The sequence below is a fragment of the Ochotona princeps genome, chromosome 16 (assembly GCF_030435755.1).
Source record: "Ochotona princeps isolate mOchPri1 chromosome 16, mOchPri1.hap1, whole genome shotgun sequence".
Lineage (NCBI taxonomy): Eukaryota > Metazoa > Chordata > Mammalia > Lagomorpha > Ochotonidae > Ochotona > Ochotona princeps.
In genome coordinates this window covers 47138941-47163608 of record NC_080847.1, presented here as the reverse complement: position 1 = coordinate 47163608, position 24668 = coordinate 47138941, and the positions used below count along the sequence as shown (strand labels likewise).

At 53.3% G+C, this 24668-nt stretch overlaps 4 protein-coding genes across 5 annotated transcripts in view; 2 read left to right on the top strand and 2 right to left on the bottom strand.

Moving 5' to 3' along the window:
- Nucleotides 1–4915: 4915 nt before the first annotated feature.
- On the bottom strand, nucleotides 4916–5353 carry LOC101526919 (major allergen I polypeptide chain 1-like). The gene is made up of 2 exons (XM_004595024.3): nucleotides 5282–5353; nucleotides 4916–5127 (listed from the first exon to the last, which is right to left on the bottom strand). The coding sequence occupies exons 1-2, from the start codon at nucleotides 5343–5345 to the stop codon at nucleotides 4916–4918; spliced, it is 276 nt and encodes a 91-aa protein (XP_004595081.3). The 5' UTR covers nucleotides 5346–5353.
- Nucleotides 5354–11601: 6248 nt separating this feature from the next.
- On the top strand, nucleotides 11602–12545 carry LOC131482251 (androgen-binding protein homolog). Its single transcript, XM_058674852.1, has 2 exons — nucleotides 11602–11775; nucleotides 12310–12545. Exons 1-2 carry the CDS (start codon nucleotides 11706–11708, stop codon nucleotides 12543–12545), a joined length of 306 nt encoding a protein of 101 aa, XP_058530835.1. The 5' UTR covers nucleotides 11602–11705.
- Nucleotides 12546–15462: 2917 nt separating this feature from the next.
- Nucleotides 15463–17686, bottom strand: LOC131482288 (androgen-binding protein homolog). Its single transcript, XM_058675101.1, has 3 exons — nucleotides 17504–17686; nucleotides 16788–16969; nucleotides 15463–15720 (listed from the first exon to the last, which is right to left on the bottom strand). The coding sequence occupies exons 1-3, from the start codon at nucleotides 17571–17573 to the stop codon at nucleotides 15655–15657; spliced, it is 318 nt and encodes a 105-aa protein (XP_058531084.1). The 5' UTR covers nucleotides 17574–17686; the 3' UTR covers nucleotides 15463–15654.
- A 2469-nt stretch (nucleotides 17687–20155) lies between these two features.
- LOC131482289 (major allergen I polypeptide chain 1-like) overlaps nucleotides 20156–24668 on the top strand; it is a 117668-nt gene continuing 113155 nt past the window's right edge. Inside the window, exons 1-3 of one of the 2 annotated variants that reach the window (XR_009246862.1) lie at nucleotides 20156–20234; nucleotides 20365–20552; nucleotides 21317–21434. Coding sequence is in view for 1 of the 2 variants with exons in the window: in XM_058675102.1 (XP_058531085.1) it covers nucleotides 20171–20234; nucleotides 20365–20552; nucleotides 21317–21346 (282 nt within the window). In the remaining variant the exon portion in view is untranslated. Of the gene's footprint in view, nucleotides 20235–20364; nucleotides 20553–21316; nucleotides 21436–24668 lie in introns of those variants that run through there. The other variant, XM_058675102.1, reaches the window with a different exon arrangement.

Genomic DNA, 24668 nt, shown 5'->3' with positions numbered 1-24668 from the left:
CTGAGGTCACCCACCCCCAATTGGATCTATCACATGGGATGGAAGAAGCCCAAATCCTGCCTTGCAGGATCCAAGGTCATTGGAACAACAACCAGGATCTCTGAGCGGTCCGCAGAAACAGAAGAACAGTAAACTTCCTTCAGGACTAGGGAGAGGAGCTTTCTCTGGTCCTTGTCTGCTTCCAATTTTGGGTCCCCACCCCCTCTCGTAATAACCATCAGGAGCGCTCCAGAAACCCCTCAAAACAAACAAACAAAACTAGAATAGACAGAGAACAACAAGGAAAGCTTAGAACCAGACAGGAAACGGTCAGCGGGGATGCACTTATAACTCACTGGGGTATGGAAGATTTCTCTGCACACCCCTCCTAAACATGCTCACCTAAACTGTTGACATATATCCTGTTAGAATTATAGAGTTAGACCACCTGAAAAACAGCCAGGTTCAGTGAAAACATGCTTCGATGCTATAAACTGCTAAATACTAAAATTAAAATAGGCATGAGATAGCTGAATAGCAATCTAAGCCATTTTAAGGTGTATAGAACATGGTTGAATATAAACCAAAATTGAAATGTCTATGAAGAAGTCACAGGTTGTGGTTGAGAACCTGCCTTTTCCTATTAACATATTGGTTAATCCATACCATGTCAATTAATGCCACAATGTTGTAAATGGTTGGAAATATCATGTTGGGGCTTTTAATTGATTGGGATGATACTCTGCCGGCTCTACCTTCAGACCAGAGATGGTCTCACCAAGAAATCACTGAACTTACCAGGACAATAAGCTGCTGGACTTTATGCTTGGTAAATACCTCCAATGAAAGAATGTCAACTGAATTTGAACTCTGGAAATGCAACAAGGTGGAGCAATCCGCCGTGGGGGGAAGGTTTGGGGAGGGGCGGGGGGAATCCCAGTGCATAAAAAATGTATCACATAATGCAATGTAATTAATTTTAAAAAGTGAAATGCAATAAAAATATGTTAAAAAAAAGAGAAAAAGAAAGAAATTACGCAGAGGTTTAAAAAAGATAGATGAATAAAAGATGAATAAAAAAGATGAATAAAAAAGATGAATAAAAGATAGATGAATAAAAAAAAAAAAGAATGGTCCAAAACCTGGGACCCTGCACTTACCTAGGAGGACCCAGAGGAGGTTCCTGGCTCTTGGCTTCAGATTGGCCCAGCTCTGGCCATTGATGTTTTTAGGGAATGAGCCAGCATTTGGAAGATCTTTCTATATCCCTCCTTTTCTCTCTATAACTCTGACTTTCAAATTTAAAAAATAAATCTTAAAAAAAAAAAAAGGCAGCAACCTGATAGGGAAGGCATGGAGACCCAGACTGGCTGTAACATTGGATCCCCTAACCTGGACACCCTGGGCCAGCAGCACCAGAGCAGTAATGAGGGGCTGGGAGTGGGGGTATTTCCTTATTTGTCCATTTACTTAGGAGTCAAAAATACAGAGATGGGCTGACCCAGATGGAAACCACGAGACAGGGAGGGAAGACACTCCTACATGGGGTCGCCGCCCAATGGCTCCCAGCAGGCGACCTGGAAGCAGCAGCCCAGTGTCTTGAGCATACCCTGCTCTGCACCAACAGGGAGCCCAAGTCAGGAGTTGTTTCTGATCTGTTCATACTAACCGACTCCTCCAATGGCAGGTCCTGACTCGTTTTTTATTGATAAGGCAGATTTAGAGGGGGGATATAGAGAGAGAGCTTCCACTCAGTCAATCTGAAACCAGGAGTCTGGAGCTTCTTCCGGTCTCCCATATGAGTAGCACTTGGGCCGACCTCTGCTGCTTTCCCAGGCCACAAGCAGGGAGCTGGATGGGAAGTGGAGCAGCTGGGACTTGAACTAGAGCTCATACGGGATGCCAGCTCTGCGGCAGAAGCTTTGCCTGCTACACTGAGGCACCAACCCCCGTGTGAAGCCTTTGAAAAGTTGGCTGGCTGTCACCAGAGCAGCCAGACGCTCAGGTGACTTTTGCACCAGGGGGTTTTATTGTTTGGATCCCTGTGGAAGACTGAACTTGCTTCTCCGGCATGGAGAAACACACACACTTCCCAGGTCAATGGCAATTCCAGAGGCTGCTTCTCCTGCTCCAGTCTGGCAGTCCTCGCCTTGGTGCTGTGGCTTGAATGTGTCTGCCTGAATTCTGGCATAGGAAGTGTGATCTCCATTGCAACAGTGTGGAGGCAGGCAACCCTTCAGAGAGGAATCCATGTTATTAACGCAGGAGTGGACTCATGATTGCAAGAATGGGTGTGCTATCACAGCAAGCTCCTCTGCCCTCTTCCTCCTCTGTAATCAGATGCTTTCCGCTGTGTTACGGAGGCAGCATGAAGACACTTGATGCATAGGACCCCTTGACTTTGGACTTCACAGCCTGCAGAGCTGTTAGCCCAATCGCCTGCTGTTGCTAAGAAATGCTTCCATCTGCACATTCCGTTACACAGCAAATGACTGACATCTGGTCTTCGCTGCATTCTCTCACTCACATCCCAACCTGTAGAACAGGGAGTGAGGGGATACACCCCAGGGTCTCTACCCACAGCACCCTCCAGGCCCTGTGCTCCCCTCTGCTCTGACAGAGGCCTGAGCTTACACCAGGAGCCCTGTTGGGCCGCACTTGGTGTCCCCCAAGGTACTTGTGCTGAAAGCAGATACATTGGCGCCTTTAAGAGGTGGAGCCTCATAGGAGTGGAACAGAGCAGTGGGGGGTGGTGCCCTGGGGTGGGATGAAAGCTCATCTCCCTGGAAGGAGACCAGGACTGGGCCAGGCCAAAGCTAGGAATCCAGAACCGCATCTGTGCCCGCCACATGAGTGACAGACCCAAGGACTGGAGCCACCACCTGCTGCATCAGCAGGGAGCCAGGATTGGGAGGAGGACCAGGCCCTGTGACAGGGAACATTGTGTCCCAGTTGGGCACTACACCCAATGCTAGCTCTTCTCTCTGAGTGCCAGTGGCTCCGGTGCGGCATGGGGGCCAAGGAAGGGGATGAGCACACTCTATCCACAGGGAGAGAGGCAGCGGCTTGGGGGTCAGAAAAGCCCCCAGGGAGAGCCCTGTGCCCTGGACCCGACAGACCAGCCCTCAGGGGTTAGTGACTGAGGAGGACAGGGAGCAGGGTGAGGCCCAGAGAGCACTGCCAGGCTGCCAGGGATTCGAGACAATAGGGCCAGGCCAGGCAATAGCCACGGTCCCTGTGCCACACATGCTCATGGGAGCTGATGCAAGCTAAGTTTGTAGGGTGGCAGTCGAGTCCACAATTAGGGCTCATCCGGGCACAAGAGGACAGTTTTGGACCCTGCCAGGCACATGCCTTGCACACGAACCTTTGTCTTTCTGCTGCCAGCAGCCACTGGGCACAAGGAATCCTCATCCCTTCTCAGAATCTCACCAGAGGCCCAGAGCAGGATGCCGCCTGAGCACAGTCATGCAGCCACATGGCCACACAGTCACACAGCAAGCGGCCAAGCTTGTGTCCCCCGTGGGAGGCAAGACAGTAGGTTCTGCTGCTCTGGAGCTGTGGGGTCCTCAGCCGTCGCCACCCCTCTGAGCCACACTCAGCTCAGTACTGCCAATTCCTAAGGTGGTCCAGGAGTGACACTCTGCTGGCTGTCATGTGGTACCCATGGGCCCGTCCATGGCCACAGTGCTGTCACCCACACCCGCCTCATGCACGAACAGCAGTTGACAGCGTAGGATCCACCACCGCTGGTGGGCGCCTTGGTGGGCCCTGTTGCTCCAAGCCCCTGAGACACACCCAGCTGAGTAGTTACACTCCAGCCTTCCAGAAACAACTGGCCAGGCTACTCCATTTGCAGTTGGGTTTTCTCCAGCACTTTATTTATTTATTTATTTATTTATTTATTTATTTATTTATTTATTTATTTTCATAGAGAGGGAGAGAAGAATGGAGAGACAAAGATCTTTCAACTGCTGGTTCACCTCTCCAAATGGCCACAATAGCCAGGGATGGATCAGACTGAAGCCAGAAATCAGCAGCTTCTTCCTGGACTCCAATGCAGGTGTAGGGGTCCAGGCACTCGAGCCATCTTCCTCTGCTTTCCCAGACACATACACAGGTACATGGATTGGAAATGGAGCAGCTGGGACTCAAGTATGTGCCTCGATGGGATGCCGGCTTCTCAGGCAGTGCACCCCTGGAAGGGCTCCCTTAGCAAAGAGTGCTGGAGAAGAGTTTGTTCTGCAGAGAGGAGACAGCAAGGCAGGTGGGGCTGGGGTCAGGGACACCGCAGTGCGCATACACAGAGCATTCACTGCTGCGGACAGGCCAGTGGCCCGCTCCAGGTGAGGTGCCTGGCTCTGCGCAGGTCAAGGCACAGTCCCCCCCCCCAAGAGCTAGGGAAGCTCTTGGCAGACACCTTCCTTGCAGCACAAGGAGCAGGGGGCTCCCCACAAGGGGATGGAGAAATGGGTACAGCTGGAATACACAGGAAGAGGAGGGGCTGGCAGGGCTCCAGGGGTACCTGACCCCAGCCTGCTGCCTGCTCTGCCTCTGGGACACCCACAGCTGCAGCAGCCACTGTCCCTGTCCATCCCATGAAGGCACAGCCAGGCTGGGAGGACAGCAGGGGCCTTGAGGAGCCACACATGGCCCTCTGGGAACACGGGGTTTGTGGGGGTTGGCTGGGGTGTGGGAGGGGGTAGGGAAGCAGCCAGGGAACTTGGGAGATGGGCTCATGTATGTGATGGAGGGGCTGAGTAGGGGGGCAGAGTTGCGGTGGGACAAGCAGGAGAGACAACCTTGGGACAGCATCTGGGAGGGGCCACACAGAGCTCTGAGGCTGCAAGGGGTCTCCCTGGGATGCACCCACACCCTCTGCCTGCTGGGTCAGGAGGTCCTCCATCTGCATGGCCCTGTGGGAGCTGTCCCCTGGTCAGGCCAGCCAGACTGGACTCACCACGGCACTCATAGCGTACTTCTTGTCCTCCTCGGTCAGTTTGCTGTCCAAACACATCTTCAGCATCCGTGCATTGGCCAGCACTAGCGGGTTGCTGTTATACTTCCCCACATAGGAAACGTAGTCATCGACAGGGCCAGTCAGGAACAGCTGGATGTCCTGCTCCACAGCCGGGCAGATGTCGCCATCTGGAAGGAAAGCAAAGACCCTCAGCGACACACCTGCGTCCTCAGCGACACACCTGCGTCCTCAGCCTCTTCTCAGCTCCGCACTGCCCTGGGCCACTGGGAACCCCAGCCCCTGAAGGACCCCCAGTTCCACCCCCATGGCACAGGCACCCACTGGTCCAGGAGGTCAGGAGCAATGCTGCACCCAGCAGCAGCACCAGGGAACCAGCCGGTTTCATGGTACAGCACGTGGTACCTGCAGGCTCTGCCCAGTCCCTTTATACCTGCTCTGGGGTGGGCAGCCCAATTCCTGGCCCTCCCAGCTTGCAGTTGAGAGCCAGGAGGGTGTGTGTGTATGTGTGTGGGGCGGGGGGGGGGTTGTTCTCGCCTGAGTCTCTACCCAGGGGTGTGTGTGTGTGTGTGTGTGTGTGTGTGTATCTCATCTTCTGAGTCAACAGAGGGTGCTGGCTCCTTCCCAGCTGTTGCCACCCCAGCTCCAGGTGCCTCTCGGACAGAAAGGACAGAAAAAACAGAGGGGAGAAAGGCTCCCAAGTCAGGCGCCATGGGCCGTGTTGGCCTGTCGCATCTGGGCTCCTGTCTCACAGCTAGTGGGTGGCAGGGCCAGGCCGGGCCACAAATGCTCTGCTGTCTTCTCTGCTTCGTTCACCAGCCCTGAAGATTGGGCAACTTTGACCTGGGTCTGGAGATGGAGTTGTTCTTTGACCACATTCTGCCTGGTGGAGGTGAGAGACGGAGACTCCCACAGGCAGATCCAGTGCAGGTCCTTGTCTGTGTGAGTGTCAGAATACACCCAGGAGATTCGAGTGCAGGATTGGGCCCTGGGCTCGTGAGCAGGGTACACTCTGCCAGCAGCCTCGGGGGAGAGGCTCCCCTCCCAGGCTGGGACCATCCGTGTTATAGGGTCGGGGGATAGATCCTGATCAAAGATGCAAAAGAGGGGGCAGAGTGGGGTGGAGCTGCCACTGGAGGTCTCCAGCAAAACAGCCTGGCGATGGAGAGGGGCAGAAAATGAGGCTTAGCTATATGGCCAGCAGTGGAAGGCCGCATTGGATGGAAGATTACAGGAGTTCGGCTGCACACAAGCAGTCCGTACATCTCACTTCTTCCTGACTCCCTGCCTGGACCACACCACCCCCCAGACCCCTCAGACCATGTCCCCACAGACAGCTCCTACCACTGCAGGGCAATAGATCATGGTTTCCACCCCAGCCTTCTGTCCCCAGGGCAGTCCTTGCTATTGCAAGGCAGTAGACCATACACCCACCCCCAAGCTCTTTGCATTATCTCTGGGTGTCTTGGCACCCATCTCTCCATGGCTGTCACCCAGTTCCTCTTGGGTGCACCTGAGCCCCGTACCTACCTGCAGACCCCTCCCTAACCCTGCTGCCTTGCCCACTGCTGCCCAAGAGCCCCCTTTGCCTTGTTGATCTCCCCTTGGTCTTCCAGCCCACTGAGCCTCTCAGCCCGCTGGGCTCCTCCTTCCTCTTCTTCCCCTGACTCACCTGGCCTGAGTTCTCACTGCTCCCCCTGCTGAGGCTCAGTGCCACCTGTTGGGGGTGGAGAGGAGACCCCAGGAGCAAATCAGCACACTCCTCACCCAGCCTTTTTTCTCTACGCTTATTGATTTGTTTGAAAGGCAGAACAAGTGCGAGAGGCACATCTTCCAGCTGCAAGTATGACCCCACACATCCCGCACAGCTGGGCCCAGGGAGCTGGACAGGAAGCAGAGGTGAGAGGGGCTCTGGGCTTCTTACTGATCTCGCATGCGCATGCAAGGGACGCCAAGACTTGAGCCATAATTCACTGCTTTTCCAGGCCATTATCAGAGAGCTGGATCACAAAGTGAAGCTGCTGGGACTTGAACTCCTGTGGGATGCCGATGGTGCAGGCAGCAGCTTTACACACTACACCACAGAGCCAGCCCCTACTCCAAACTCTTGTCTCTTCACACAGGAAAATCTTCCCATTCCCCATCACGCTGTGTTGCCTCCCTGCGACATCCTGCCTTCTCTGTGTGAAGTGCTGCTCCTTCACATAGGTGTAGGAGTCCCAGGAGCCCAAGGCCTTGGCTGCCAGGGGGCCAGGAGGGTCACTTGGAGGCACCACAGGCTGTCTGCTGGACGCCTCGGTGTACGCAGGAGGGGTCTGCAAGAGGTTCTTAGCAAATGAGATTTCAAGATAAGCTTAGGGGCCAGTGCCATGCTAGAGTAGATTAAGCTGCCACATGTGATAAAGGCATCCCATTTTTTTTTAAAGATTTATTCATTTTATTACAGCCAGATATACAGAGAGGAGGAGAGACAGAGAGGAAGATCCTCCATCCGACGATTCACTCCCCAAGTGAGCCGCAACGGGCCGGTGCGCGCCAGTCTGAAGCTGGGAACCAGGAACCTCCTCCAGGTCTCCCACGCGGGTGCAGAGTCCCAAGGCTTTGGGCCGTCCTCGACTGCTTTCCCAGGCCACAAGCAGGGAGCTGGATGGGAAGTAGAGTAGGGACACAAACTGGCATCCACATATGATCCCAGCACTTGCAAGGTAAGGTTTTAGCCACTCAGCCATTATGCTGGGCCCCACTCCGCCTTTTAAGTAAATAAACTAATGATGTATTTTGATGCAAAATTTTGAGGGCCATGTATCATTTTTTCCATAATATGTTTCTTTTTAAAAAAAAGATTTATTTATTTTTACTGGAAAGTCAGATATACAGAGAGGAGGAGAGACAGAGAGGAAGATCTTCCATTGGATAGTGCACTCCCCAAGTGGCCACAACAGCTGGAGCTGAGCCAATCCGAAGCCAGGACCCAGGAGCTTCTTCCGGGTCTCCCACACGGGTGCAGGCTCCCAAAGCTTTGGGCCATCCTCGACTGCTTTTCTAGACCATAAGCAGGAAGCTGGATTGGAAGCAGGGCCACCAGGATTAGAACCAGTGCCCACATGGGATCCCAGTGCGTTTAAGGTGAGAACTTTAACCTCTACGCTATTGCGCCGGGCTCCATAATATGTATCTTTTATTCGCTTCTTTTGTGTATGTATACATATACACATATCTATATATACATGACCTTTTACATTCTATGTACAAATGTGTGTATATGCATGTGTGTGAGATTGACAGACATTAATTTTTGAAATTTTTTTTTCTTATTTGATGATAATTACATGGTTGATCAGGGTGGGAAGGATTGAGGGTTCGCGAAAAGTGAATGAAACCATTGTTTCCAAATTCTCTAAATCTTCTTGTCTCTGCTGGAAGGGGAGAGATACAGGCGGAAGCCACACCCAGCCTCTCAATGTCCCAGTACCCAGGGATGGGGAACCGCCACCCAGTATCAACCCAGGTTCCCGCTGTAGTGCATGTTCTGAGGGTTCTGCCCAAGTGCTTTGGATAGTTCTGAAATGCTGTCAATTTCACCAATTCAAGGATGAGGCAACCCTCCCAATGTCCATTGCTGTCATAGTCAACCTAATGTCTCCGCTCACCCAGATTTTTGCTGTCTTCATTGGCTGGGGTGGTTGTCCAATTTGCTCTGTTCTCCTTCCTCTGCTATGGTACCAAATGGCTGCCATATTCTCCAAGTACGTCAGGGCCTGAGTCCACTGCTCCGCCTACTTCACTCACAGGCAGGCCCCAGGACCCACGCCAGGCAACCCTAGACCGGCCAGATCCCCCACCCCTGGGGCTCATGAACCCAGCACCCACCATGTAGTGGGCTTCAGGAGCCAGACCAGGTGATCCGAGCCCTGCTGGATCCCCCACCCCACTGCATCCCCTAACTCTGAGGTTCACAAACCCGGTAACCACTGGACCCAGGCTGGCATGGCTCATCTCAACTCAGCATCCGCTAGCATGTTGGTCGGCGTGGCTCAGTTCAACTTTCCCACTGTTCCAGCTCCTGCTGGTGGGTGCTGCAGCCCAGTCCAGTACAGCCAGAACCCTGTCCTGGCCCTAGTGTGAACTGATTGTCGTGGTGGCCTGACCTGGCCACTGTTGCACCCTGTCCTGGTTATCAAGTCTCCCAGTGGCTGTTATGAACTGGCCCAGACTGGTCTGTTCCCAGACCTGACTCACACTTATGCCAGTGGGTATTGTAACCTGGCATAGTCCAGGCTACTCATAGTCTTGCTTCTTGCATTCACCCGCAGGAACTGTGCCCCTATGAAGGAGTTTCCCAAGCTCATCTATCGAGTCTCTTCCCAGTGGCAGTTCTCACGCACACTAGTGGACCTTTGGCCCAAGTTGGCTTTGTCTACCTCCTGTCCTGGCCTTGCTCAACTGGCCCATACGCATACTGGTTCTTGCTTGGGTGTTGCAGCCCAGCCATGCCTGGTTCTTGCCCAGATTCAGCTTTTCTGTGGTTCAGCAAGAGTCAAGAACTACCCCAACCTGTTTTATACCCACCCTGGCTCTTGTGAGTACTAGCGGGTGCTGGAGTTTAGCCCAATCTGTCGCTCCCCAGACCCAGTGCACACCTGTGCAGAGGGAGGCCATAGCCATGTCCATCCCAGTCTGCTGCCCTCAATCCAGCTCTCCTGCTCACCAGTGAGAATGCCATCCCAGCTGGGGCCTCCCCTTAGCTCCCCAGCAAGGCCTGCTCCCATCCGCAGTTCTTGGGCGAGCCAGTGGAGATTGCAGTTTCACAGGGGTGAGCCCACATTGCCCCCATAGATTCTGCCAAAAGACCCAATTCTTTCACGTGCTAGTTGTTGTTATGCCCCGTCCTAATTTACCCTTCCCTTGTTCCAACCCTCACTGGTGGGTACTGTGATCTTACCCTGCCAGGTAAGCCTCAGCCTTAGCTTTAGTGTGTACCATTGAGTGGTGATCGGTGATGGTCGATGCTAACTATGCCAGCTCAGGTTTCCCACATGAGCTGGTGCTTCACGTGGCCTTTAAGGACCTCAGACAGCCCATCTGGAGTCACCTCCCAGGCATTAATTTTTAAAAGAAAAGGATTTGCATGTTGCACAAAGTCTGAATTCAGCTTCTGCTTAGTTTCCTTTGTCCATTTGACCAGAATCATTCACTTCTCTCCCAACTCAGCAGTGAAAGAATCAGGTTTGCCAAGGAGTCAGAGCAGAAGGAAGGATACACTGTGCTGGCCCCGGGTAGAACCTTGTGCCAACCAGGAATTACATCCGGCAGCTGCCATGGGCCAACAGTGCCAGCGGCCGAGCTCCAGATGCCGGGGGCCATCAGGGACCTTGGGCTGGGGGAGAGTCAAGCACATCTTGGGGTCTGTTTCTGGAAACCTTGGCAGTCTAGGAGAACCCTGGCCAGGGATTCTAGAAGGACCCCTAAGCTGAGCTTGTCCGGTGTGCTCCTGTGCTCTAGACTGGGCCTGGCGTTTCTGGAAAGAGAACCACGTAGGTCAGATGCCTCTCGCCACAGGGCACCCTGGGGTCTGGGACATCACTGTCTCCTTGCTGATTGTCACTCAGAACTGCCAAGTTGTCCGGGGCAGGGGCAGCGCCTCCAGCTCTTGGGGAACAAGCTGCAATACGACTTGGGAGTCTCTGTGAGGAAAGTGTGTGTTCTCTTCATCTGTCAGTTCGCCCAGTCATCTGTGTCAGCATGGATGTGCATGTGGTGTCCAATCCATGGGTTGTGTCCTAGGCTGTGTTGTTATTTGCCGTTCATGTCTTCACATTGGGAGCGCAGGGATCAGAATCAGCTGGCATCTGCCCACTTTCCACGGACAGGCTCATCCTGTTTGAGCCACCAAGTGGCTTTGTTGGACAAAAGATGACAGGGAGCTTGCAAGAGTTTTGGCAGAGGGAGTTTAGCTGTGAAGGACCCAGTTATCTGGCCCGTGGAGCTGCAGCCTGCTGGGCGCAAAGGACACAGGAGAAATCCGTATGCCACTGCCTGCAGGTGTTGGCTGCTGTGTCATGGTCACTGAAAAGGATGAGACAGTCAGGAGAGGGCACAGCTGGCAGCAACAGAGAATCAAGGGAGGGCCCAGGTGTCAGCTCCCTTCAGGGTGAGAAGGTGCTGCTGGCAGGAGCCCAGGAGTGGGCACAGGGAGCGTTTCCACCACCCAAGGGAACCAGAGACCACCAGTTCTGGGAGTCCTAGATGCTGCCCACCTGCCCCGGGCTCTGACTCAGGGTCTCTCCTGAGATGCTGAGATGCTGACACACCTACCCCAGGTCAGAAACACAGACAAAAGTTGGTTTTCTGGGTGACTTTGGCTCCCTGTGACTCTGTAAACATGACCCTAACTCACTCTGTGATTTTGATGTGTGCGCTGGGAGATTAGTGGCTTGGGAGCCAGGAGAGGTGTTCAGAGGACATGACTAGGCAGCAGAGGTGACAGTTGGGACTGGGACAACACAACACTTGGCTCAGGATGGACTCACTTTGAAAGGTCACTTCTCCCCGAAGTCAACAGTGCCAGGCAAACATCTCCCCTGTACAGCCTTGTTCCTCACAGTGGGCGGGGCTTCCTTTACTTATTACTCTGTGGGTCTGGGCAAGCACAGTACCAGGTCCTGGCACAGAGGCGTCTGGGAAGCCAGAAGTTTCCAAAGCAGCGGGAACCCGAACCTGAGCAGAGCTCCCAGTAGCAGCGTGCACCATGAAGGGGACACTGGCTGTGCTGGCCTTGCTGCTGAGCGGCGAGCTGGGCTTGCAGAGGAGTGAGAGTTGTAAGGAGGGGCGTGGCAAGCGTGCTGTGGCCCCGTGCTCCTAGCCTGCCTTCACGTGGTGACCTCTTAGCAGCTTTCAGGGATAGCTTTTCAAGGAACAGTTGCCGAAAACCTTGGAGTCTATGTCTTCAGAGGGAGGGAGAGATTGTTGAGGAAGAGGTCATTGGTGGTATTAACAGTAGGGGTTGGCGTTTCTTTTTACAATCTGAGTGGCAGATTGGGAATTGTGCCAGGTGTTCCCATGTGGGTTATGAGCACTTCTCTTGGCATCATATGCGGGGGTAGTTCTTTGTGGAGGTTCTTTCAGGCTCCTCTGCTGGGGCAGTGGTGCGGGCCAGGGAGGTCTGAGTGGTGGCTGCATCTGCTACTCCTTCCCTCTGGGCAGTGTGGTGGGGGAGGACAGGTCTCTGTCGAGGCTCTGCCATGAGTCACTGAGCACAGAAGCCTCTGCAGGTGGGGTGGGGGCAACGTGACCTCCTACTCGCCTACCCAGGTGGCTCCTCTAACAACATGTCTTCCTGGTTGTGTTTCCAGTGACCAGTTGCCTGATCTTTTATGAGGTCTTTGGGACACTGTCCCTTGGAAGCAGGAAACTGCTGGATGCCTCCTTGAGCTTGGTCGATGCCACCCCAGCAGAGAAAGAAGCGCTGGGAAAAGTCCAGGATTGCTACAATGAGGGAGGGCTTACAGCCAAGGCCTTGGATCTACAGGCCATGGTAACTTCCTCCCCATGCCCCGCCCCCACTCCAGAGCAGCACATTGTAGAATAGTACACCATGTACCCACAGAGCAGGGACCCTGGGACACAGGACAGATGAAACACAAACAGTGAAGGAGGTCGGTCTCGGCTCCATCCTTCAGCCCACACTGCATTTCACCACTGTCATGCGTGCCCCATGCTGTGCAGCTCATTCTTATGTCATGCGTGCTCCCATGTGAGTGTAACACAGAGAGTGTGCCAAATGGGAGACAAATGAAGGGTCTTCCCTCTTCTGGTTCACTCCCCAAGTGACCACAATGACCAGAGTTGAGCACTTCTGAATCCAGGAGCCAGAAGTTTCCTCTGCATCTCCCATGAAAACGGTTGGGTCCCAAGGATGTGGGCTATCCTCTGCTGCCTTGCTAGGCCTTAAAGAGGATTCTGGGTTGCATGTGGAACATCAGAGACATGAATCGGTGCCCATATTGGATGCTGATGCCGCAGTTGGAAGCTTAGCCTAATATGCCACAGAATTGCCCCCTCATACACTATTCTTTTAAATATTTATTTCATTATTGGGGCCCCGCGGCGTGGCCTAGTGGCTAAAGTCCTTGCCTTGAATGTGCCAGGATCCCATATGGGCACCGGTTCTAATCCCAGCAGCTCCACTTCCCATCCAGCTCCCCGCTTGTGGCCTGGGAAAGCAGTGGAGGACGGCCCAAAGCCTTGGGACCCTGCACCTGTGTGGGAGACCTGGAGGAGGTTCCTGGTTCCCAGCTTCTGATCAGCACAGCACCGGCCATTGCGGTCACTTGGGGAGTGAATCATCAGACAGAAGATCTTCCTCTCTGTCTCTCCTCCTCTCTGTATATCTGACTTTGTAGTAAAAATAAAATAAATCTTTAAAAATATTTATTTATTTATTTACTTATTTATTTATTTATTTATTGGAAAGGCAGAGTTATGGTGGGAGAAAGAGAATGAGATTAAGAGAAGTGTTCCATTCATTGGTTCACTTCCAAATTGATGGCAACAGCAAGGCTGGGTCAAGTGGAGGCCAGGAGTGAGGAGCTTCTTTTGGGTTTCCCACGTGGATACAGGGGCACAAGCACCTAGCCCATCCTCACTGATATCCCGGGAAAATAAGCGGGGAGCTGGGTTGGAAGTGGAGCTGGGTTGGAAATTGTGCTCATATGGGATGCTAACGTCATCAGTGGCAGCTTAGCCTGTTACTCCATAGTGCCAACCCCAGCACAAACTCTTTTTCGTGTCTCTTTGTGTACTTTGTCTTCTTCACAAGGACCATCTATCTCTTCTTATATGAAGATGATTTATAAATCATAACCTAATTCCCATGCTGTAATACCTGATTTTTTAAAAAAATATCCTGCTTATACTTAATTCACAAAATTTTCTTGGCTGACTTGAAGCATTTATTCTTTTTTTAAGGATTTATTTATTTTCCTGGAAAGGCAGAGTTTTACAGAGAGAAAAAGAGACAGAGAGGGAAAGATCTTCCATCGGCTGGTTCACTCCCCAAATGGCAGCAATAGCTGGAGTTGAGTCAATCCGAAGCCAGGAGCCAGGAGCTTCTTCCAAGTCTCGTGGGTACAGAGTGCCAAGGCTTTGGGACATCCTCCACTGCGTTCCTAGGCCATCAGTAGGGACTTGATGGGGAGTAGAGCAGCTGGGACATGAACCAGTGCCTACACGTGATGCTGATACTGAAGATGAAGGATTACCCAGTTGAGCCGCAGTGCCAGCCCCCAAGCATTAATTCTTTTGGATAAATTTTAGCTCAATCTTCCCTGGACCAAATATTAGTTTAAGAATACCTGACGTGTCTACAATGGAAATTCATCTTACACAAGAACGGGAGTTTGCCCTTCCTTAATTCTAATTTGATTTTCTATTTCTCAATAAAAACTGTAGCCCTGCCAATGCGACTTGCACATCCAGTCACATGCAGTCCCCGCCTTGTTGACTCACAGGTGGCCTCCTAGTTAAAGCAATACTCCATTGAAGGCTTTGGGAACTAGACCCCAAGGAACCGCCACACACCCCAGCTGGCACATCCTCCATGCAAGACTGAACAGTCTCAATGGTTTCCAGGACAGTGGCTTCTTTTTTTTTTTCAAGATTTTATTCATTTTTATTGGAAAGGCGGGTATACATAGAGGAGGAGAAACAGAGAGGAAGATCTTCCATCAGATGATTCACTCCCCAAATGAGCACAACGGCCAGAGCTACACCGATCCGAAACCAGGAACCTGGAACCTCTTCCAGGTCTCCCACACGTGGGTGCAGGGACCCAAGACTTGAGGCCGTCCTCAACTGCTTTCCCAGGCCACAAGCGGGGAGCTGGATGGGAAGGGGAGCTGCTGGGATTAGTACCGGCGCCCATATGGGATCCTGGCGCATTCAGGGCGAGGACTTTAGCCACTAGGCCACGGCGCCGGGCCCCCACAGGACAGTGGCTTCCTTGAGGAAAACTGCCCTCTTCTCCCTTCCTCTCTTCTTTCCATCTCCCTGGACCAGGACGGAATGAGATCCTAGTGGCTGCTGGCAGAATTAGGAGCCAGAAAAGAGCCAATACCACTAGAAGACAAGAAGAATTGAGGTGAGCCTGCCCGTGTCATCTCCCCAGTTACTCAGCAACTGCTGGGGAGACAGCCCTGCAACTGTGAGACAGGCTGCAGAACCCAAGACCACTGTCCATGGTCCTGACACCACTGTTGTTAGTCGCTGCATGTGCAGCCTATGATTCAATATGTATTTGACCCTCACTATACTTATAGGGGAGAAAACAGTCACGGAATGACAAAACACCAGCCCAGGACTATACAGCCCACCGCGGTGGGGCCCAGATCTCTCCTGGTGCTGTCTGAGGACACTTCCCCTGGCCTGGGATCCCTTCCACTCGCTGTCTCCCAAGATCTTCCGCCAGGTCTCACAGGCTCCCTGCACAGCACACAGACCCAGGCATACAAAGCAGAGCTTCAGGTGTTTATTGGAATCAACCTAATGGAGTCTATAAGCAGGTGAGGCCAGGCATCTTGAGTCTAGCTTCTGATGAGAAGGATAACAGGGCAGGACGAAGGAGTTCAGAGCAGGCGTCAATGGCAGAAGACACCTTCTCACAGCATCGGTGAGTGCTAACGGCCAATGGGAAAGATGTTTTAAAGATTTGCTTCGACTGTCGCCAGTGAATGTGAGATGCATTCTGGGCTGGTATTGATGGACGTCTGGAAGAGACAAAGAGTGAGAACAGAGATGGCTACGGGCAGGTCCTGGACCCAAGCACGGCTACCCAGTACCCCAGGATCACTCCAGAAGAAGGGGCTGCCTTGAGTCAGGTCTGGCAAGAGGAAGACTAACAAACCTCAGTCATCAGCACTGGGTCTGAACAGGAAGGGAAGGAGCTGGGAGGGCTGGGTAGGAGGGTGGTGGGTGTGGGGAGGGGCAAGGTGGCTGTTGCTCGGGTGAATGGCGTTTCCCACCCGGGACACCTGTTAGTCAGCTCAGTGGGCAGCATGGGAGGTGGGTGTGTGTGTCATAACCAACCCTGTCTGGTGCACACATTAGTGCAAAAAATCTGTAACTAAAACAACTTGTCAGTTTGAAAATGCAGACACTCCCTGCCCCCCCCCCAAAAAAAAAAACACAGCACTTTGGGGAAAATAGGATTTGGGACAAACTCTTCAAAATCTATAGAACAGTGTAACAGGAACCATAACCCCAGGTGAAAGTTCATCCGGGAATGCAGTGAATGACGTGACAAGCAACTGCCGCTAGAACCACAGACCGTGCAAGTGTCCTTCTGTGCTCTTAGATGACACAGTTAGAGCCTGGGAGGGCCAGCAGCACAGAACGCTAAGCCAACCCAGGGGCAGAGGCCTTGAAGGGACAGGGCTTGCGTTCTGGGAAAGCAGCCCAAGGCAGGCTTCATTTTCTAATTCCTACACTGGAGCGTGCAGCTGTGCAGGTGCTGACAAGCACTTCTTTGTGGCCAAGGTTATAAAGTTCTCCTGCAAAGGAGCTCCCCTAGTGTAAAAAAGTAAAAGCTTAGGCACACTCTCTGTGTTACACTCACATGGGAGCATGCATGACATAAGAATGAGCTGCACAGCATGGGGCACGCATGACAGTGGTGGAATGCAGTGTGGGCTGAGGGATGGAGCCGAGACCGACCTCCTTCACTGTTTGTGTTTCATCTGTCCTGTGTCCCAGGGTCCCTGCTCTGTGGGTACATGGTGTACTATTCTACAATGTGCTGCTCTGGAGTGGGGGCGGGGCATGGGGAGGAAGTTACCATGGCCTGTAGATCCAAGGCCTTGGCTGTAAGCCCTCCCTCATTGTAGCAATCCTGGACTTTTCCCAGCGCTTCTTTCTCTGCTGGGGTGGCATTGACCAAGCTCAAGGAGGCATCCAGCAGTTTCCTGCTTCCAAGGGACAGTGTCCCAAAGACCTCATAAAAGATCGGGCAACTGGTCACTGGAAACACAACCAGGAAGACATGTTGTTAGAGGAGCCACCTGGGTAGGCAAGTAGGAGGTCACGTTGCCCCCACCCCACCTGCAGAGGCTTCTGTGCTCAGTGACTCATGGCAGAGCCTCGACAGAGACCTGTCCTCCCCCACCACACTGCCCAGAGGGAAGGAGTAGCAGATGCAGCCACCACTCAGACCTCCCTGGCCCGCACCACTGCCCCAGCAGAGGAGCCTGAAAGAACCTCCACAAAGAACTACCCCCGCATATGATGCCAAGAGAAGTGCTAATAACCCACATGGGAACACCTGGCACAATTCCCAATCTGCCACTCAGATTGTAAAAAGAAACGCCAACCCCTACTGTTAATACCACCAATGACCTCTTCCTCAACAATCTCTCCCTCCCTCTGAAGACATAGACTCCAAGGTTTTCGGCAACTGTTCCTTGAAAAGCTATCCCTGAAAGCTGCTAAGAGGTCACCACGTGAAGGCAGGCTAGGAGCACGGGGCCACAGCACGCTTGCCACGCCCCTCCTTACAACTCTCACTCCTCTGCAAGCCCAGCTCGCCGCTCAGCAGCAAGGCCAGCACAGCCAGTGTCCCCTTCATGGTGCACGCTGCTGCTGGGAGCTCTGCTCAGGTTCGGGTTCCCGCTGCTTTGGAAACTTCTGGCTTCCCAGACGCCTCTGTGCCAGGACCTGGTACTGTGCTTGCCCAGACCCACAGAGTAATAAGTAAAGGAAGCCCCGCCCACTGTGAGGAACAAGGCTGTACAGGGGAGATGTTTGCCTGGCACTGTTGACTTCGGGGAGAAGTGACCTTTCAAAGTGAGTCCATCCTGAGCCAAGTGTTGTGTTGTCCCAGTCCCAACTGTCACCTCTGCTGCCTAGTCATGTCCTCTGAACACCTCTCCTGGCTCCCAAGCCACTAATCTCCCAGCGCACACATCAAAATCACAGAGTGAGTTAGGGTCATGTTTACAGAGTCACAGGGAGCCAAAGTCACCCAGAAAACCAACTTTTGTCTGTGTTTCTGACCTGGGGTAGGTGTGTCAGCATCTCAGCATCTCAGGAGAGACCCTGAGTCAGAGCCCGGGGCAGGTGGGCAGCATCTAGGACTCCCAGAATTGGTGGTCTCTGGTTCCCTTGGGTGGTGGAAACGCTCCCTGTGCCCACTCCTGGGCTCCTGCCAGCAGCACCTTCTCACCCTGAAGGGAGCTGACACCTGGGCCCTCCCTTGATTCTCTGTTGCTGCCAGCTGTGCTCTCTCCTGACTGTCTCATCCTTTTCAGTGACCATGACACAGCAGCCAACACCTGCAGGCAGTGGCATACGGATTTCTCCTGTGTCCTTTGCGCCCAGCAGGCTGCAGCTCCACGGGCCAGATAACTGGATCCTTCACAGCTAAACTCCCTCTGCCAAAACTCTTGCAAGCTCCCTGTCATCTTTTGTCCAACAAAGCCACTTGGTGGCTCAAACAGGATGAGCCTGTCCGTGGAAAGTGGGCAGATGCCAGCTGATTCTGATCCCTGCGCTCCCAATGTGAAGACATGAACGGCAAATAACAACACAGCCTAGGACACAACCCATGGATTGGACACCACATGCACATCCATGCTGACACAGATGACTGGGCGAACTGACAGATGAAGAGAACACACACTTTCCTCACAGAGACTCCCAAGTCGTATTGCAGCTTGTTCCCCAAGAGCTGGAGGCGCTGCCCCTGCCCCGGACAACTTGGCAGTTCTGAGTGACAATCAGCAAGGAGACAGTGATGTCCCAGACCCCAGGGTGCCCTGTGGCGAGAGGCATCTGACCTACGTGGTTCTCTTTCCAGAAACGCCAGGCCCAGTCTAGAGCACAGGAGCACACCGGACAAGCTCAGCTTAGGGGTCCTTCTAGAATCCCTGGCCAGGGTTCTCCTAGACTGCCAAGGTTTCCAGAAACAGACCCCAAGATGTGCTTGACTCTCCCCCAGCCCAAGGTCCCTGATGGCCCCCGGCATCTGGAGCTCGGCCGCTGGCACTGTTGGCCCATGGCAGCTGCCGGATGTAATTCCTGGTTGGCACAAGGTTCTACCCGGGGCCAGCACAGTGTATCCTTCCTTCTGCTCTGACTCCTTGGCAAACCTGATTCTTTCACTGCTGAGATGGGAGAGAAGTGAGTGATTCTGGTCAAATGGACAAAGAAAACAAGGCAGAAGCTGAATTCAGTCTTTGTGCAACCTCAAAACCTCTTTTTAAAATTAATGCCTGTGAGGTGCCCAGCATAATAGCTTAGTGACTAATCCTTCCCTTGCATCCACTTGGATGCAGATGGGTTCCAGTTTATATCCGAGCTGCTCTCCTTCCCATCCAGCTCCCTGCTTATGACCTGGGAAAGCAGTCGAGGATGGCCCAAAGCCTTAGCACCCTGCACCCACATGGGAGACCTGGAAGAAGCTCCTGGCTTCAAATCAGCTCAGATCAAGGAGTTACGACCATTTGGTGAGTGAACCAGAGGATGGAAGATCCCTCTCTCTCTCTCTTACCTTCTCTCTGTAACTTAGCCTTTCAAATAAAAACAAAACAAATGTTTCAAAAAGACTATGAAAAATAATGGGCCAGGCCCAAACCCAGGAACACAGAACCAGCTGGGTTCACACTTGGGATGGAGGGGCCCCACATATTTGGACAATCACTGCCTTCCCAGGCCTGTTCACACAGCTGGACCGGAAGCAGAACAACCAAGAATCAGACCTGAACTCCAATATCAGGTGGCATCATTGCGCATGGTGGCTGCACAGCCGATGGATCTCGGAGGATAAGTGGCACAGGAGAGAAGAGAGCAGACAAGCTGCGCTGAGTCTCCTGAGAGCTCCACAGTCACAGCCCGCAGGGGACAGGCCAGCACACCCCACAGCTCCAGATGCCTGACTACGGAACCTTTCTCTCCTCCCATGGGTCAGGGTTTCCTTGCTTCCCTTCCTTCTCCTCCCGGAGGCCCCAGGCCCTGGGTAGTCCTGGGCAGGAAGCTGGAAAGGAGCCAGCATCCTCTGTTGACACAGGAGGGGTTGTGTGCGCATACACACACACACACACACACACACACACACACACACTCTTGGCTCCTAGCTGCAGCCTGGGAAGGCCTGGGATTGGGTTGCCTGCCCCAGAGCAGGTATAAAAGGGCCGGGCAGGGTGTGCAGGTGCCACCTGCTGCATCATGAAGCCTGCTGAGTTCCTGTTGCTGCTGCTAGGTGCAGCATTGCTCCTGACCTCCAGAGCCAGTGGGTGCATGCGCCTTGGGGGTCCTTCAGGGGCTGGGGCCTCCAGCAGCTGGGCTGGCTCCCCAGAACAGCTTTGAATGGAGGCTGAGGGACACAGGTTTGTTGCTGAGGGTCTTTGCTTTCCTTCCAGATGGCGACATCTGCCCGGCTGTGGAGCAGGCCGTGCAGCTGTTCCTGTCCGGGTCCCCTGATGACTATATTTCCAACATGGGAAGGTATGTCAGCGACCCAGCAGTGCTGGCTAATGAGGCAGCACTGAAGAAATGTGTGGACAGCAAACTGACCGAGGAGGACAAGCAACATGCCATGAGTGCCGTGGTGAGTCCAATGCAGCTGGCCTGACCAGGGGACAGCTCCCACAGGGCCATGAAGATGGAGGACCTCCTGACCCAGCAGGCAGAGAGCACGGGCATATCCCAAGGAGACCCAGCAGAGCTCCTGAGCTCTGGGAAGCCTGGGCTGCTCAGCTGAGCCAGGCCAGCCTGGGGAACCGCCAAGATCCTGTCCCCAAAGCTGCCCCGACCTCCTCATCCAACCACAACTCTGCCCCCCTACTCAGCCCCTCCATCACATACATGAGCCCATCTCCCAAGTTCCCTGGCTGCTTCCCTACCCCCTCCCACACCCCAGCCAACCCCCACAAACCCCGTGTTCCCAGAGGGCCATGTGTGGCTCCTCAAGGCCCCTGCTGTCCTCCCAGCCTGGCTGTGCCTTCATGGGATGGACAGGGACAGTGGCTGCTGCAGCTGTGGGTGTCCCAGAGGCAGAGCAGGCAGCAGGCTGGGGTCAGGTACCCCTGGAGCCCTGCCAGCCCCTCCTCTTCCTGTGTATTCCAGCTGTACCCATTTCTCCATCCCCTTGTGGGGAGCCCCCTGCTCCTTGTGCTGCAAGGAAGGTGTCTGCCAAGAGCTTCCCTGGCAAGGGCACTCCTGGCAAGGGGGGACTGTGCCTTGACCTGCGCAGAGCCAGGCACCTCACCTGGAGCGGGCCACTGGCCTGTCCGCAGCAGTGAATGCTCTGTGTATGCGCACTGCAGTGTCCCTGACCCCAGCCCCACCTGCCTTGCTGTCTCCTCTCTGCAGAACAAACTCTTCTCCAGCACTCTTTGCTAAGGGAGCCCTTCCAGGGGTGCACTGCCTGAGAAGCCGGCATCCCATCGAGGCACATACTTGAGTCCCAGCTGCTCCATTTCCAATCCATGTACCTGGGAAGGCAACTAAAGTTGGCCCAACTACATGGGCTCCTGACACGCCTGTGGGAGACCAGGAAGATGCTCCTGGTCCCTGCTTTGGGGGGCCCGGCTCAGGCCATTGTCGCTATCTGGGGAATGAATCAAGGAATGGAATCTTTCCCTCTTTCTCTTTCCGTCTCTGTGTAATTCTTTCAAATAAAAAATAAATTATTAAAAGACAAGTTTATTTTAATGCAAAAAATATTTTAAAGTCTACTTCTTATTCATTTGAAAGTCAAAATTCAGAGAGAGATATTTTCCACCCACTTGTTCACTCCCCAAATGGTACACAAGACATGACCAGGCTGAAGCCAGGAGCCAGAAACTTCTTCTAGATCTCCCACATGGGTGCAGGGTCCAGGCGCTTCAGACATCCTCCACTGCTTTCCCGGGCACATTAGCAGGGAGCTCTATCAGAAGGGGAGCAGCCAGACTTAAGCCAGCCCCCATAGGAATGTCAGCGCCACAGGTGACAGCTTTACGTTTTATGCCACAACATGGCCTGCACAAATTTTCACAAACCCCTGTACATAAGTGATCTTCAAGAAGTTCGTGGAAAACATGTATTATAAAAAAATTTATGATTTTCTATTTTTTATTGCTTCAAAATAAGATCATCTTTTTATTCCATTTCCCCTCAAATCATCCTGAAATGCCTGCATCTATGTATATTGTATAATATAATGAATATGAAAGTGGAAAACAGGGTGTTTGTGTGAGACGCACTTGGCCACGCCCCCTGGCAGCTGCCAGCCAATGAGTTTAATTCCCTCTGGTGGAGCCTGGGTCCAATGGGGAGTTGAGGGCCCAGAGGAGGCAGCTGTGAGCAGCACTGCAGGCCAGGGGCGCCTGCAGCAGAATGGCAATGCGCCCCTGGGTAGGACTGACCAAGACAGCTGCTGCAAGGGCCCTGCCCCAACACAGACACGCCTTGGGGTCCTGCAGCAGCTACTCTCTCAAAGCCATAAAGACCTCTGTCTGCCCAACCAGCCCCACACACCCAAGCCCTGTGTCTAATAGGTCATGTGTCACCAGCCAGGACACTCCTGACCACGCAGGGGCCCACACAGGGCCCTAGGTGGAAGTAATGACCTCCCCCACACCATATGTTCTTTTTTCTATGGGCTCATTTATTTGTCATTTACAGGGCTCTGGGAGGTCTATGTGATTAGCCAACTTCCACCTGCTGGAATGGGCACTCAGTCACTGCAGTCGTACGCCCTGTTCCATGGACAGGGAAGCACTGTGGGAAAGTGATGTTGGGGTACCCTACTTGGGTTGCAATTCCATGCATTAAGATCTTGCCCCACCCCTGCAAAGCAAGCTTTGCCCTTTCCTAGCAGCACTCCTTTGAAGCCCTACTTGACCAAGACTTCCCCAATGCCACCTTCATCCACCCGCACCCCACCACCCTCCCTCCCAGACCTCCCTGTCCTGGGACCACCTCAGGGCTCTGGTTTCTGTCTAGTTACATGACTTTCCAGCATTGTGGCACAGCCAGTATCCCACAGCAGCACAAATTGGAATCACAGCTGCTCCACTTCTGATCCAGCGCCCTGCTACAGAGCCTGGGACAGCAGCAGCAGATGGCCCCAGTGCTCAGTCCCCACCCATGGATTCCAGCCTGCCCTGGCCATGGTTGCCGTAGCCATTTGGAGTGAATCAGCAGATGGAAAGCTCTCCCTGTCTGAAAATCATGGCTCCAAAATGTATACCCCCATCACTGGCTTCTCCATAGGTTCAGTAGGCTCAGCTCCGGCTGTCACAGCCACTTGAGGAATGAACCAGAGGACAGATCTTTCTTTCTCCTCTCCGTAAATCTGGTCTGCGTTTCCAACAACAACAACAACAACAAAATCTTTTTTTTTTTTTTTTTTAAAGCACAAACAGTGCCCCAGCTGTGGGCAGTGGCCTAGGTTGTATTGTACCTGGGCAAGTTTTACACTGCTGGGAGAAAAGTAGCTGATAGCAGGTGGGCATCCTTAACCTGATTAATTCAAATCTTAACTATACCAGTGTAAGAGCATAGTCACCTAGCCTATTCTTTTTCTTTCTTTCTTTCTTTCTAAAGATGTGGGGCGGGGGGGAGTGCCAGGTTTGTGAGTCCCAGGGGTGGAGGATCCAGTAGGGCCCGGGTTGCTTCACCTGGGTCTTTAGGCCCACCTGTACAGTGTGTGCTGGGTCTGTGAGCCCTGGAGGCAGGGTTCTAGCCTGCCTGGGTCACATAGCCTGGGTTCTTAGGTCTGCCTGAGCAGTGGGCGCAGGTCCATGAGCCCTAGGGGTGGGTGTCCAATGGGGTCTGACACGGACCAGGTTGGTGGCCCGGAGAACACTCTTCAGTGGAAAAAATGGAGCAGTGGATGGCAGGCCCAGAGGCACACAGAGGATATGGCTGCCAATTGGAGCCTGCAAATGACATCTGGTACCACAGCAGAGGAAGGAGGCCAGAACAAATCAGACAATTACCCCAACCAAGCGATGACAGCAAACATTGGGCAAATGGAGACTCCAAGTTCAACTATGTCAGCCAATGAACATTGAAAGGGTTCCCTCATCCTTGCACTGGCAAGAATAACAGCATTTCAGAAGTGTCAAAACCACTTAAGCAGAACCCTCAGAACATGCTTCACACTGGGGACCCTGGGATAACATCGGGTAGCTGTTCTCCATCCCTGGGTACTGAGGTGTTGGGAGGCTGAGTGTGGATCCTCCCTTTATCTTCCCCTTTTCCCAGATACAGGAAGAAAAAGAAAATTTGGGGCCCGGTGGCGTGGCCTAGCGGCTAAAGTCCTCGCCTTCAATGCTGCGGGATCCCATGTGGGCGCCGGTTCTAATCCCGGCAGCTCCACTTCCCATCCAGCTCCCTGCTTGTGGCCTGGGAAAGCAGTCGAGGACAGCCCAATGCATTGGGACACTGCACCCGCGTGGGAGACCTGGAAGAGTTTCCTGGTTCCCGGCATCGGATCGGCGCGCACCGGCCCGTTGCGGCTCACTTGGGGAGTGAATCATCGGACGGAAGATCTTCCTCTCTGTCTCTCCTCCTCTGTGTATATCTGACTTTGTAATAAAAATAAATCTTAAAAAAAAGAAAAGAAAATTTGGACACAATGATCCCACCCGCTTTCCCTTAACTCTTGGTCCCTTAACCCTCGGTCCTCCCTGATCAACTATGTGTTGGGGGAGGGGCGTACGCTGTGGGCCCT